This window comes from Rosa rugosa, chromosome 7 (assembly GCF_958449725.1).
Source record: "Rosa rugosa chromosome 7, drRosRugo1.1, whole genome shotgun sequence".
Taxonomy (NCBI): Eukaryota; Viridiplantae; Streptophyta; class Magnoliopsida; order Rosales; family Rosaceae; genus Rosa; species Rosa rugosa.
In genome coordinates, this window is record NC_084826.1 from 19,360,727 (window position 1) to 19,374,171 (window position 13,445).

General features: G+C 41.3%; 2 protein-coding genes across 2 annotated transcripts; both read right to left on the reverse strand.

The window, feature by feature from the left end:
* Positions 1-5,788: 5,788 nt before the first annotated feature.
* On the reverse strand, positions 5,789-6,265 carry LOC133722979 (uncharacterized). Its single transcript, XM_062149820.1, has one exon. The coding sequence runs from the start codon at positions 6,263-6,265 to the stop codon at positions 5,789-5,791; it is 477 nt and encodes a 158-aa protein (XP_062005804.1).
* An 89-nt stretch (positions 6,266-6,354) lies between these two features.
* Positions 6,355-6,946, reverse strand: LOC133722980 (uncharacterized). Its single transcript, XM_062149821.1, has 2 exons — positions 6,612-6,946; positions 6,355-6,497 (listed from the first exon to the last, which is right to left on the reverse strand). The coding sequence occupies exons 1-2, from the start codon at positions 6,892-6,894 to the stop codon at positions 6,355-6,357; spliced, it is 426 nt and encodes a 141-aa protein (XP_062005805.1). The 5' UTR covers positions 6,895-6,946.
* Between the last annotated feature and the right edge of the window lie 6,499 nt (positions 6,947-13,445).

Sequence of the window (13,445 nt, forward strand, 5' to 3'; positions counted from 1 at the left end):
CAGGCAGTTACTAAACATACCGAGGATTAGAACTCGATGACATGGGTATAATTGGCCCCTTGTGCCATATCTATTTCATCTTAATAAATGAAACATCTTCGGATTTTGGTGATTTATGTTTTCAATTATTTTGGATTATAGAGATGTGGTTATGTTCGAATATATTTAATTCAATAAACTTATTTATACATGTGATCCATTGAATTAAATAAATGAATAGGCATATTCTGTGGGGAAGTTTGTTGTCTGGTAAAAAGTGCTATTACGCACACCATACTCCTAGATCGGAGATATTTTTCAAACTTATGTCTATTCATACCTCTGTGACAACCGTATCAGACCAATCCAACCTGATAGAGGGTTATGGCAAAACCCACTGTATGTTGTCCAATGGTACTGAACCTACCATTAATGAGGCCTTATAATCTCTACGTTCCAGAAGAATGTTATTGAGTATTAAGGATATTTGAACCAACAGTTATCACGTTGAAACCACTGAGAAAAATGAGTGTCTTTGCATAACCTCCAAGTGTGTGGCCAGAAGCGTACATTGGAGAAATTGAAATCTGTTAGCTAGAAGCTAACTAATTCAAGCAACTACTTGCTATGGCATGACCGTTTGGGACACACAGGTCAAAGTATGATGCACCGTATCCTCAACTCATCGCAGGTGCATCCCCTTCTGAATAAGGGTCTTGTATATAATGACACACTATGCCATACTCGTTAAGAATATTTAATACTAGACCATCATATGCAAAGACTAGTACATACACCACCATTTTTTTTGCACAGAAAGCAAGGAAAATTTGTGGACATATCCAACCACCATGTGGACCAGTTAAATATTAATGGTTTTGGTTGATGTATGGACAAAGTGATCACATGTTACACTATTGTCCACAAGAAAATGCTGTTTTTGCTAAACTCTCACCCAAATCATGAAATTGAGGGTTCACCACTCGGATTATCCCATAGAGTCTATAAGACTTGATAATACCGGAGAGTTTACATCGAAGTCTTTCGATGATTATTGCATATCCCTTGGGATTGATGCTGAACATATAGTTCCCTATGTTCACACCCAAGATGGTCTCGCAAATAGAATCTTGGTAATGCGCACCAAGCTTCTAGTTTTTGCGTGGGGCTATGCGATCTTGCATGCAGCTATGTTGGTCCCGTTGAGGCCCGCTGCTACCAACCTTACTCCGTGTTACAGCTGGTGACTGGGTACGAACCTGATGTTTCGCACTTACACGCATTTGGGTATGTAGTCCTAGTGCCAATTGTGCCGTCACAACGTACAAAATTAGATCCTCAACAAAGGATGGGCATATATGTCGATTATGAATCTCATCCATTATGTGCTCTTTAGAGCCCTTGACAGGCGATCTCTTTACCGCTAGATTTACGGATTGTCACTTTGATGAGACAGTTTTCCCGCCGTTAGGGGGAGATAAGAACATGACCGTTCCTGATGAACGGCGTGAATTAACATGGAATGTCCCACAATGTCTCATCTTGATCCCCAAACCGCACGAAAATAGTGAAGTGCGGACAATTCTAGATCTATAGAGTATAGAATACAATATCCCAGACACTTTCTCTGATCTAGCTAAAGTGACGAGATCATATATACCTGCTGCAAATGTGCCTGCAAGGATAGACGTCCCCATAGGACATGTCATCCCAGATGGACGAGGTACGACCATGACGGCTAACCAGTCACGTGTCCCTGCCCAGAAGCGAGGTAGACCACTAGGTTCGAAGGATTCTTATGCCCGGAAGAGGGTAAAACCGGCACAAACGAATCCACTAGACATCGCGATCTCAAACTGATTCATCTCACGAGATAAATCCGGATTATGGGTACGTCCTAGAAGAGACCATGTTGGGGGACGCTCCAACATTTGAACCCACTCCCGAGAATAGAGAAATCTCGGTAAATTTAGTGGGATTTGGAATCGGGTTGAGATTATCATCGATGATATATTAGTATTTGCGGTGGCCACCGAAACTATAATATGCGATGAAATCGAACCTTGCTTTATTGATCAATATCAATGAAGAGACGACTGGCCAAAAAGGAAATAAACAATCCAGGTCGAATTAGATTCCTTGACAAAGAGAAAGGTGTTTGGGCTTGTTGTTCCTATACACCTCCCCATGTTAAACCCGTAGAATTTAAATGGGTATTTGTAAGGAAGCGTAGTGAGAAAAACGAGATTGTGATACACAAGTCTCGTCTAATGGCGCAAAGATTTTCTCAACGCCCTGTGATTGATTACGAGGAGACGTATTCTCCCGTAATGGACGTCATAACGTTCCACTACCTTATCAGTTTGGTAGTTTCCGAAAAACTGAATATGCAGCTTATGAATGTGGTCACAGCTTATCTCTATGGGGATCACGATACAGAGATATACATAAAAGTTCCTGAAGGACTTAATATACCCGATGCAAATAGTTCTAGACCACGGAACACGCTCTTCATTAGTTTTGAGGCGTTCACTTTATGGATTGAAACAATCCAGACGGAGGTGGTATAACCGTCTAAGTGAATATTTAATTGGGATGGGATATGTGAATAATAAACTATGCCCATGTGTGTTTATTAAGGAAGCAAGTTCCTAGTTTGGAATTGTGGCGGTCTATGTCAATGACATAAATTTGATTGATACTCCTGAAGAGATCAAGGAAACCGCAAAGCACCTGAAGATTGGAATTTGAGATGAAAGGCCTTGGGAGAACAAATTATTGTCTCGACCTGGAGCCCGAGCAGAGTGCAGATGAAATTTTGGTCCATCAACCAAATTACATCCAGAAGATGTTAAGATGCTTTAATGAGGATAAAAGCAAGCACACCCATGGTCGTCTGAAGTCTAGAGACAACCGTATCATCCTGCAGATGATGATAACGAAGAGATATTGGTGCCAGAAGTCCCATATCTAAGTGCAATAGGCGCATTATTGTACTTGGCTTAATGCTCTAGATAGGACATCTCATTCGATGTGAACTTGTTAGCTAGATATAGCTCTGTGCCAACACGCCGCCACTGGAATGGCATAAAAGACATTTTTCGCTACCTTAGAGGTACGGCGGATATGGGCTTATTCTATCCCTACGCATCAAGGAATGGATCAAACCCCCTTGATCCTCATAATGATGCTCGCCTTGTTGGATATGCTGATGCAGGCTATCTATCAGACCCGCATAAGGCGCGTTCCCAAACTGGTTATGTCTTTACCATTGGGAATACTGCAATTTCTTGGAGGTCTACAAAACAGACTCTTGTTGCTACCTCTTCGAATCATGCTGAGATTCTAGCTCTTCACGAAGCAGTACGTGAATGTATATGGTTGAGAGCCATCACAAAGCATGTTCGAAGCACATGTGGACTGTATTCCACCACTGATGAACCAACTACTATCCACGAGGATAATGCTGCTTGTATCGAGCAAATGAAGACGGGTTTCATCAAAGGAGACAACACCAAACATATTGCACCGACGTTCTTCTTCAATCAGCAACAACAGGAGCATCAGAAGATTGAAGTCAAGCAGATTCGATCTGAAGACAATCGTGCAGACCTCTTTACCAAGTCACTATCAAAGTCTACATTCCAGAAGCATGTACAAGGTATTGGTCTACGTAAATTATCTGAATTACCTAACATGTAATTTTCATGGGGAGTCGAAATCAGGGGGAGTATCCCGAAGCATACACACTTGACCATCGTGTACTCTTTTTGTCCTTCGTCCAGGGTTATTTTGTCCCACTGGGTTTTGTTACCTGGCAAGGTTTTGACGAGGCACATCTTTGGCATGGTCACCCCCACTTACTGCATCCTGAAGATGCTTTGATTTGACATATATGCATTTGCTCATCTTTTCCCTTCGACCACGGGTTTCTCCCACTGGGTTTACCGGGCAAGGTTTTGGTGTAGCAACTCTAATGCATCCCTCTCGTAGACATACTACCTACCTATGGTGTTGATAAGAAGACTTCACACTCAAGCGCGTTGTGCTCTTTTTCTCCTTCGACCAATGTTGTTTTTTTTCCCACAGGGTTTTTATTAGTTGGCAAGTTTTTTGACGAGGCAACTTAGAAGCGCATAGCAGGAGCAACACTATTGACATGGAATATCCAAAGGGGAGTGTTGTAAATAGTAATGTGGCTATTCATGTAATAGCAATTAGTGTTGCGTGATATACGCCAATTAAGATTGATTGGTGATTAACAGAATATGATTAGCGATTGATTGATTGTAATCAGATGAGTAATTGATGTAATCGTTAAATAGTTACCTTTTATAAACCCGAGGTACTCCTATATAAACCTCATTGTGAGATGAATAGAATCACTTCATTCTTCACACTCTATTCTCTGTGTCATTTCTCTCTTCTCTCAAACTCTCTTACTTTTCATTTTACAACATATATATATATTTAAGGACTAAATACTTGTTACTCCTCAAACTTTTCCCTGAAAAATAGTTTAGTCCCTCGCCTTTTAAATTAAACTGGATAGTCCTTATTCTTTACAAATCTCACACAACATGTCCAAAATGACATTTATACCCCTCACTTCCTTTTTCTATATTATTTTTCTCTCTCTTTTTTTTTTTTTTTCCTCTCTCTCTCGCTCACCAACGGTGACCCGCCTCTTCTTCCTCTTCTCTTCCACAGCGACGGCCCCGCCCCATTCTCCGATGGGCCATTCCACCCAAAACGACGCCGCACTCCTCTCTAACCTCGGCATTGGACCCCATTCCACCCAAAACGACGCCTTCCTCACCGCCAAGCCCCAGCCCAATTACGTCGCCGGGCTCGGATTTTGATCTGTCCAGGGCTCCAATTGAAGTCGATTAGGTTGATTGAGGTCCAAGGCTCCGAGAGCCGCAAGTATGGGATCGAAACTAGGAATGGAGCTCGGTAGAGGTACGCTTGTTGGAAATGGGATCGGAGCTGGGTGGAGATGGTGGAATTTGTCTCTGAGGTTTGGCTGAGTTGGGCATAGTGGTGTGACGAGGCTGTGCTGCGTGCACGCGTGCCTGCTGTGCGCGGGGTTGCTATACTTGCCTGGCTGCTACTTTGGGCTCGCATGGCTGTCGCGCTCCTACGCTGGGCAAACGACATCGTTCAAGACGCCGGTGTGGAGAAACTCAACCAGACGGCCGAAGTGGGCAGAGGAGATGTTGAGGTCGAGGGAGAGATCTCCTCTGGTCCAACGGCGCCAGGAAGTTGGTCTTGGCCTTGTTGCCGCGGAGAGACCTAGCAGCACCGTCATAGACGAGAGCTGCCTCCTCTGGAGGGAGATGGAGAGAGGGAGAGAGAGAGAGAGAGGGAGGGAGAGGGAGGGAGAGAGACAGAGAGTTAAGCGGAAAACGTAAAATAAAATAAAAAAATAAAATAAAAAAATAGAGAAAAATAAAAAATATATATATAAAAAAAGGAAATGAGGGGTATAATAGTCATTTTAGACCTGTTGTGTGAGATTTGCAAAGAATAAGGACTATCCAGTTTAATTTAAAATGCGAGGGACTAAACTGTTTTTCAGGGAAAAGTTTGAGGAGTAACAAGTATTTAATTAGTCCTATATTTAAATATCTATAAATAGAAAATTATCTAAGTGATAAGGATATGCAAGCTGCAATTCCATGTTATATTTTTTCTTTTGGATAGAATTCCATCTACATTTGCATTGATTATACTCTAAATAATCTATATATGCATGGATACTACAAATTTTTTTTTTTTGAAGTAAAGATGAAATTATATTAATGATTCATACGATTACAATCGTACTGTAGGGCATCCAGAACAGACTCTGGAGCTTGAAAGAACCATTTTCCATATGAATGTCAGAATCAAAACCAAGACCTGCTAATCTATGAGCAACATGGTTAGCAGTTCTATAAGTATGATGAACACCTATAGACTGCAATTCACCTAGCAAACCTTTAATATCTTCAACAATAGTTCCCAAAGAAGATAAATCTTGGTCCTCTTCTGTCACAGCCTTAACAGCCTCTAAACAATCACTCATTAAAGCAATATTGGACAAACCAAGTGTCTGGATGATCTCCAACCCAGATTTAATAGCAAGCAACTCAGTATGATAAGCAGAAGACACATTAGGCACCCTATACGCAAAGCCAGCGATAAACTTACCCTTCTCATTACGCAGAACACCTCCTATGCCTCCATGTTGTAATGAAGAAACATAAGCACCATCAACGTTCAAGCACAACATACCAACCATGGGGGGGGGGGGGGGAGGACCAGTAACCTACAAGTGGATACTACAAATTAACTTCAGAGGAGAGATAGAAAGCAACACTACTAACAATATTAAATCCATCGTTCCCATATTCTGAGCTTATCCAAGAATAATCTATCACGCGTACTAGCCAATTGATATAAAGGGGATTCACCGGAGCTGTCTCTAGCAATGCCCAATCTTGGATTTCGCTGTAGTAATTCCAACGAAATATCTATAGCAGTAGAGTGAAAGAGGAAATTAATATAACATATGGTCATACATATGAAAAAATTTAAACTGCTGCCTGTCATACTAATGATTTGTCATATAAATGAAACTCACATACCGAAACGATTTACTCTCAAACCCGTAGAAATAAGCTCAGCGCCGTCCCTCCTATTTAGCTTTTCAAGTGGAGTAACCGACTTAAGATAGTGATCCATTTTTGGTTTGTTGCCATGCAGAGCCAACCAAAGTGGAACTCCGCGGATGGGGTCATGGCGAAGGAGTAGTTTCTCGTTCTTCTCAACTATGCACTTAGTAATTTCAATCATCACATCTGAGTCGCGCACTTTCTTTATAGCCGTAGAAAGAGCATCGCCTAGTATTTTCAAATCTGTCTCTTTCATAAACGGCAACAACTCTTTTACACCTTTCACGTCCTCCTTCGAGACTGCGTAGCTAAGACCATCTCCAATGGATATGTCAAATCTACGTGGAGATCTCTAAAGGCTAGAAAAGACATCTGCAACCCCTCCAACCCATGGGTCTTATCTGACGTGTAAATGACATTTTCATTTGGGCTGTCAAATTTGACAGAGGCGAAGGGAACTGTCTTTTATTTTTTATTGTTTCTTCCTCTTTCCTTCTCTTCTCTCTCTTTCTTCCTGAGTATCTCTCTGTAACTATGGAGAAACCCAATCGTTTTCCCATTGCAATTCACAGTCCCTTGCTTGTAACAAACAATGAATTTGAGGAGGAAGAAGAAGAAGACTCTTTCAATTTGAAAATTAGTACAAAATCAAACACCGAAACCCACCAAGAAAGTCCCAAGCTTTACTCAAAAGAACCCAAAACAGAACCAACCCTTTCTGTTTCTCCTCCTCCTGATTCAATTCCGAAAGGAAAATCATGTCAATTAAACCCATTTGCAAGCCTCAGTTCCCCATTACTGTACTCAACTCAGCTCCAAAGTTTGGATGTTCGATTTTTAGAAAATCCAAATCAACCCATACCAAAATGCAGACCTTCAGATTTGTGAGCCCCCGAAAATTTTGTTTAATTTTAAAAGCTAATTTTTCTCCAATAAGATTTTTGCAAGGTGATTTAAGTGAAGGAAATGACTTTGTAGATTATTTTGGTCTCGAGATCATGATTTGGACCTTATAATCTGAGTTTGGGCCAAACTCTTCCTTTTGGGCCTAAAAGATCGCCAAGTGTTACCGAGATAAAGGATTGTCGGAGTTATTTTACAAAGAAATGAATTGGATCTTTAAGCAAATCGAGTTTTGGACTTAAGGCGAAGTTGAGAATTTAAAAGGGGTGTTGTCGACGAAAAAAAAACGAATAAAAGAAAAGTTACGAGTCCAAAACCCGGAAGTAATCCGCTAGGAGAATTGCGTAACTCGTCGGAAGGGCAAATTCGACATTTTACAACACACAAGTATAAATAGAAACTTAAGCACCCAAACCCTAATTCTCTCCTTCCTCTCCCCCTCAGCCGCGTTCTCTCTCTCTCCCCGATCTCTCTCTTTATCTTCTTCTTCCCTCTGCTATCACCGGAGACTCCATCTCCGGCCACCGCCTCACATCACCGCTACCACCAATCGATGCACCACTTGAATCCGACCCAAACCCAAGAGAGATCGAAGCCATGCATCAACCCTGACCTCTCGCTCCCTCTCTCTTCTTCTTCCTTCTGCAACCACCGGAGAACACCATCTCCGGCCACCATCTCACCACACCGCGTCCACCAGTTGATGCGGCACCAAAACCCGACCATAACCCGAGCTTACCGTAGATATACACCTCCTCCAGCCACTACATGCGACCACCTAGCCGGAAAGGCTACTTCTGATCACTTTCTGCACTCACCGCCACCTTGGTTCGAAGTAAAAAAGGGCCTGGAGACCAAAACCGTGAAGTCTCAACGCTGACCAGCGACGGAGGGTCGCGTACACGCCGTCGACGGAGGGTCGCGTACACGCCGTCGACGGAGGGCTTTGCTTCTGCAACCCTTCGATTTCTAGCCTACAGTCAAAATCGAGCTCCAAAACTCCCTAAAATGGAGTCAGTGTCTCTCCTTCAACCAAAGCCCCCTAGTTCTGACCCCTAATTCCGGCAAACACTGCCACACGCGCCGCCGCTTGTGTGTGAGCCACCGAGAGCCGCTGTGGGCGCCACCGGCTTACTCTTTTCGTCTGGTAAGCTGGATTTTATCCCTTCTCTTTAGCTGGAGCTTCTGGTTTAAGTAGAGTGAACCTAACAACTTCGTGTTTAATTTGGAGCATGAGGTTTGTGGACTTCTGCATTCTGGGAGAATTTGGAGAAGAGAGGAACTGTTGGGTTAATTTGACTAACATCGAGAAAAGGGTAAGGACCTTGAACTCAGTCCTGGTTGTAAAGTTGGTTAGGTGTTGAATACTGAATGTATTGTTTTTCTGCTAGAGGTTCGAATGGTTGATGGTGGTGAAGCACAGCCATGTTAAGTTGACTGCAAGTTTGGAGAAGAAAAATGGTAAGGGTTGGGTATTTGGATCTGTTTTGCCGTGTATTGTTCATACTTAGCGGAATTGTGGTGTTTTGGGTTATTTGAAAAGATATTGATATGTGTTTGGGAACTTGCTATGTTAGTGAACAAAGATGAGAGTGGTTGAATGCTTGAACGTATGGAGAGATTTGGGTTGTCAATTAATTTGGTTTGGCTGTTATTAATTTTGGAAAAATGTTGTTTCACAAGAATGAACAAAGAGAGACCGATTTTGTGGGTTTTGACAAGTAAATTAGTGTGGTGAATGATATTATTGAGAATGGGTTAAAAGTTGAATTAAGTATTCTATAGCTATCATATCCCGAAATGAATTTGAGAAACAAATTGTTCGGGAATGCAATTATTTATTTAAGGTTAACGAGTAAGTAAAAAAGGGTGAAACCGGTTGACCCAAATTACATAAAGACACGAAGTATGATCTCCATATCCCGGATAAGCTTACGACGTTAAGTGGATTGTTCGGGAATGGAAATTGCCATTTGTTTTCTTAAAGTAAAAAGGGTAAAGAAATGAAGGTGAAAGTGCTAAGTATAATCACCATATCCTAAATGATTCAAATGCTATATCATTTGGATTTGGATTGTTTGGGAATGGATAATAGAATTTATCAACCAAAGGAAAATTCTACAAACACAAGTTCTAGATCATTGTTCGATTAAAGGATAATCCGATGGACTATAAGGAAATTAAGTAAATGTTTTGGTTGCTCGGTTAGTTGAGTTATAATGAAGTCAAGTTACTTATTGGTTTAATTTTATTATAAAGGACTCGAGTGTGTGCACTTGGATTTGGACAAATGATCGAAAGTCGGGAACGAACCCGAATGTGGACGAGCACTCCATATCCAGGTAGGGTGAGCTGTCCCATTCTTGTTAGAGGCTTTTCTACATGTGGAATGCTCTAGTATATTAATATGTTGCCTGCAAGTACGTTTTTGGTTGTTCATTGGTCGATGCCTCGTGATATCCGTGTTTCCATAACTGATAATTGCTTATTGTGAAAACCGAGGCTAGACTTGCATGTTGAGATACTGTACCCTTTGTATGTTTGTACTTGTGACCTGAAAGTGAATGGGACCTAGACGCGTAGATTCCTAGGGATCCCACGGTGTCGATAACCGTGAACCTCCGGAGGGGGCCGTGCTCCTATGTTTGTCGAGGAAGAGTGAGTACAGACAGTGAACCAGTCATAGGAAACTCAGGGCCAAGAAATGGACACTTTCGCTACTTGTAGTCACAAGGACTACAGAGTAGTTGGCCGGTTCTCGAAGGATGACGAACCAGGTCGGTCACCGATTTGTTTTAGATTGGCCGGCAGGTAAGTATCTCGGAGCTCCAAATTGTGTGAAGCATACTGTATATGCTTTGTAAAAGAAATAAATGTTTGTGGTTGCCTATTTTAAAAGTATTTTCGATAAACGTGCACAATATTATGTAGTAAATATTTTCAAGTATATTATTTTTCAAACCTAGCATGGTTGGGTCGGCCCCTATTGGGCATGCGAGGACGAAAGCTCACCCCTACTATAGTGTGCAGGTTTCGAGCATGTGGTCGGGAAGCGTACAGGGGAGGCACAGGGCCCGGCTTGGCGCATTTCTCTTTAGTTTTATCAAAAGGAAGGTTTTGGTCCCTTATCGGATTTTGAAGTAACTTAGTTATTTATTTTCTTACTAATTTATTTGTTTATTTGTTTTCTATTTCCTAATCGTTTACCAAAATTTCGAGAGACCCGTAACCCTGGGGCGCGTCTCTCATACTTGTATTTACTTGGTGATTTGTTATTTTCCAAATTGGGCTCCTATTGTAAGCCCAAATCCTTTAGCCCACTTTAAATTCCGTTTTCGAAAATATGTTGTTCGGTTGCTAGAGTGATTTGTCCAAGAAAGTGTTTTGTGAACCAATAGTCTAAACCCAAAAGGCCTTGCGATTTCGGGTTGATGAGTTATCGGGATGTCATTCGTGACATGTCGGTTTCTCATTGGCTCTGGGTCGCGGCGCTGTGGGACCCCTCTCTCGGGTCACCACAAGATTCAATTCAAATTTGGGGATAAAGAGAGATAGTGCACAGTCATCCAAATATGATCGAAATCAGATAGGGAGGAACTTACCCAGCCATGGGTAAACGACGAATGGCGATCGAAGACCACCGACTCTGTGCCTCTTGAAGTTTCTGGGTTCAATTGACCTATAGCCTTGAATAATCCTAGTCAGTTGTTTATATGATTAATACCCAACTGGCTTTCCTTTAATACCCAGCTTGCTTAGCTTTGGTCTAGAGAGGAAGAAGAAGAGAGAGAGAGAGTGTTGGGGTGGATTTGTACAGAGACTGCTAGGATTGCTTGATTAGGTTGCATCTCCTCTGTTTACCCCTTCTGAGTTCAGGTACTGGGTCCAAAACTTCAAGAAGCTTTGTAGCGTCTTTCCTTATTCCCCTCAGTAAGGTTGGTCTGCTGCGGTGACATGCTTTTGGTGACGGTGAGGTAGAAACTTCATATAGCTTTGATGGATGAACTAGAGATATACAAAACGGCTTGCAAGAAGGCATGTAGCGTGGGAGCTGGAAGCACATGAGTTGCAGAAGATGAGAGCTTTGCTGCGGTGAGAGGTTTACTACGTATCATCTACTGCAGTGAATGAAAGAACGGATTTTTAGGGATGGCTTATGGGTTTAAAGGTCATGTAAAGCTTTGAATTGGTTTTGGGTTGGAGGCTGAGAATGCTTGAATTGTTGCTTGAGGTTTGCTTGTGGGGTGTATTGCTTGGAGCTTGCATGATCTATTGCTTGGAGATCGTCTGATCCCCCTTTTGCAGCAACCAGAAGCCTTAATTTATAGGCTAGAAGAGGTAAGGTTAAGATCCAGGTTCATCGGATGAAACTAATGGACTTTGAAAGAGAACTATGATGTTAAAGTCATATCTGGAGAACAAGGCAATAACCAAATGACTAAGGGGAGGTGTCTGTGTACTGCTTTGCGTGAACTATGGAATTAGAGTAACAGACTTCTAGGAAGAGCTGTTGTGGTTAATGTCTAAGTTGAATTGATAAAGGAGAACTGAGAAGAGCTGCTATCTCATTGGGAAGAGCTGCACACTACTTTTGGAATAGCTTGTAGCAAGCTAGAATTGAGAACCAATAAAATAAGAAATTTGATTGTAGTCGTAAAAGAAGATGAGTTACTGCGGGGTAAAGGCATAAACTGTCGGCTGGAAAAGCTATTGGTTTTATGGGTACGGCATATGACTATGTTTAGGCTAATGGGTTATTCTCTCTTCTTTGCATGCATAAGGATTTAGATTGTCGGGCCTGAATTTTGGTCCCAAGTCCAAAACTGCCAACAACCGAAAATCGAGAATGGGCCTCATGTACTTCCGTAACCTTCCACACCACACCCAATCTTGTAAGCCCCAAGAGCATGATTGTGGCTTGGGTCCACGTGCGTGGCATGACACTTAATAAGGCAGAATCGACAGTGAATTGCAAGACCAAGAGTTCTTTCTAGCATAATGGGCTTTAAGCTATTAAAGCCCATAGTTTGTAGTTTTGCGCATTTATATTTGTATTTGGGCCTCAAACAACTATTGGGCATGAATATTGATTTTTTGGGTATCAACATTAGCCCCCTTGATTATGTAGGCTATGCAATGACTATGAAATAGGCTACATACTCAATAAGAAAGTGACCCAAGTTAAGCATGATTGAAAATCAAGAGTATAGAAGCATGAAATTTAAAAGAGTTAGTCGCATAAGAACTTGAAGTATTCACGTGATTTGTTTTAAGGAAGAGCGCATGTGTTTATGAGGACGATGAAGAAAATAAGTAAGCATAAGATAATGAGAATGAGTTAAGTAAAAGTAAAATTGATAATGAATTAGAGTAAAATAAGAGTGAGTTTGAAAGTAAAGCATGTGTGCGGTTGGACGAAGAGTAAGAACAATATGATAAATTCTAGTAGAGTAATTGTGAACACAAGAAAATGGATAAATTTTAAACGTAATGAAAAGTGCATAAAGGATTGAGCATAGTTTATGAAAAATAAGTAAGTAATGAGCAAACGAGGATAATCACGAGATTTAGAAAATAAGTTGTTCTTTCGAAAATGAAGAACATGAGTATTAGATGAACGAGTAATTTGGCAAGTAGGAATAATAAGCTAAAGAAGAGTAGAAACGATTTTGACTTCAAAGTTGATGACGAAGAGCATAACAACAAGAGTATTTGCAAAATAATTGGCAAATGAAAAGAAAGTCAAAACGAAATAGGTAAGTATGTGTGAAATATGATACGTGGTAAGAGTAAAGTAGGGCGTGCAAAATGAAAATAGTGAGCATATAAAGTATTTAAAAGATAGAATAGGCATTTGCATTTGGCTTATAGATATGCTTGATGGTTTGTGTCGCACGATGTGTA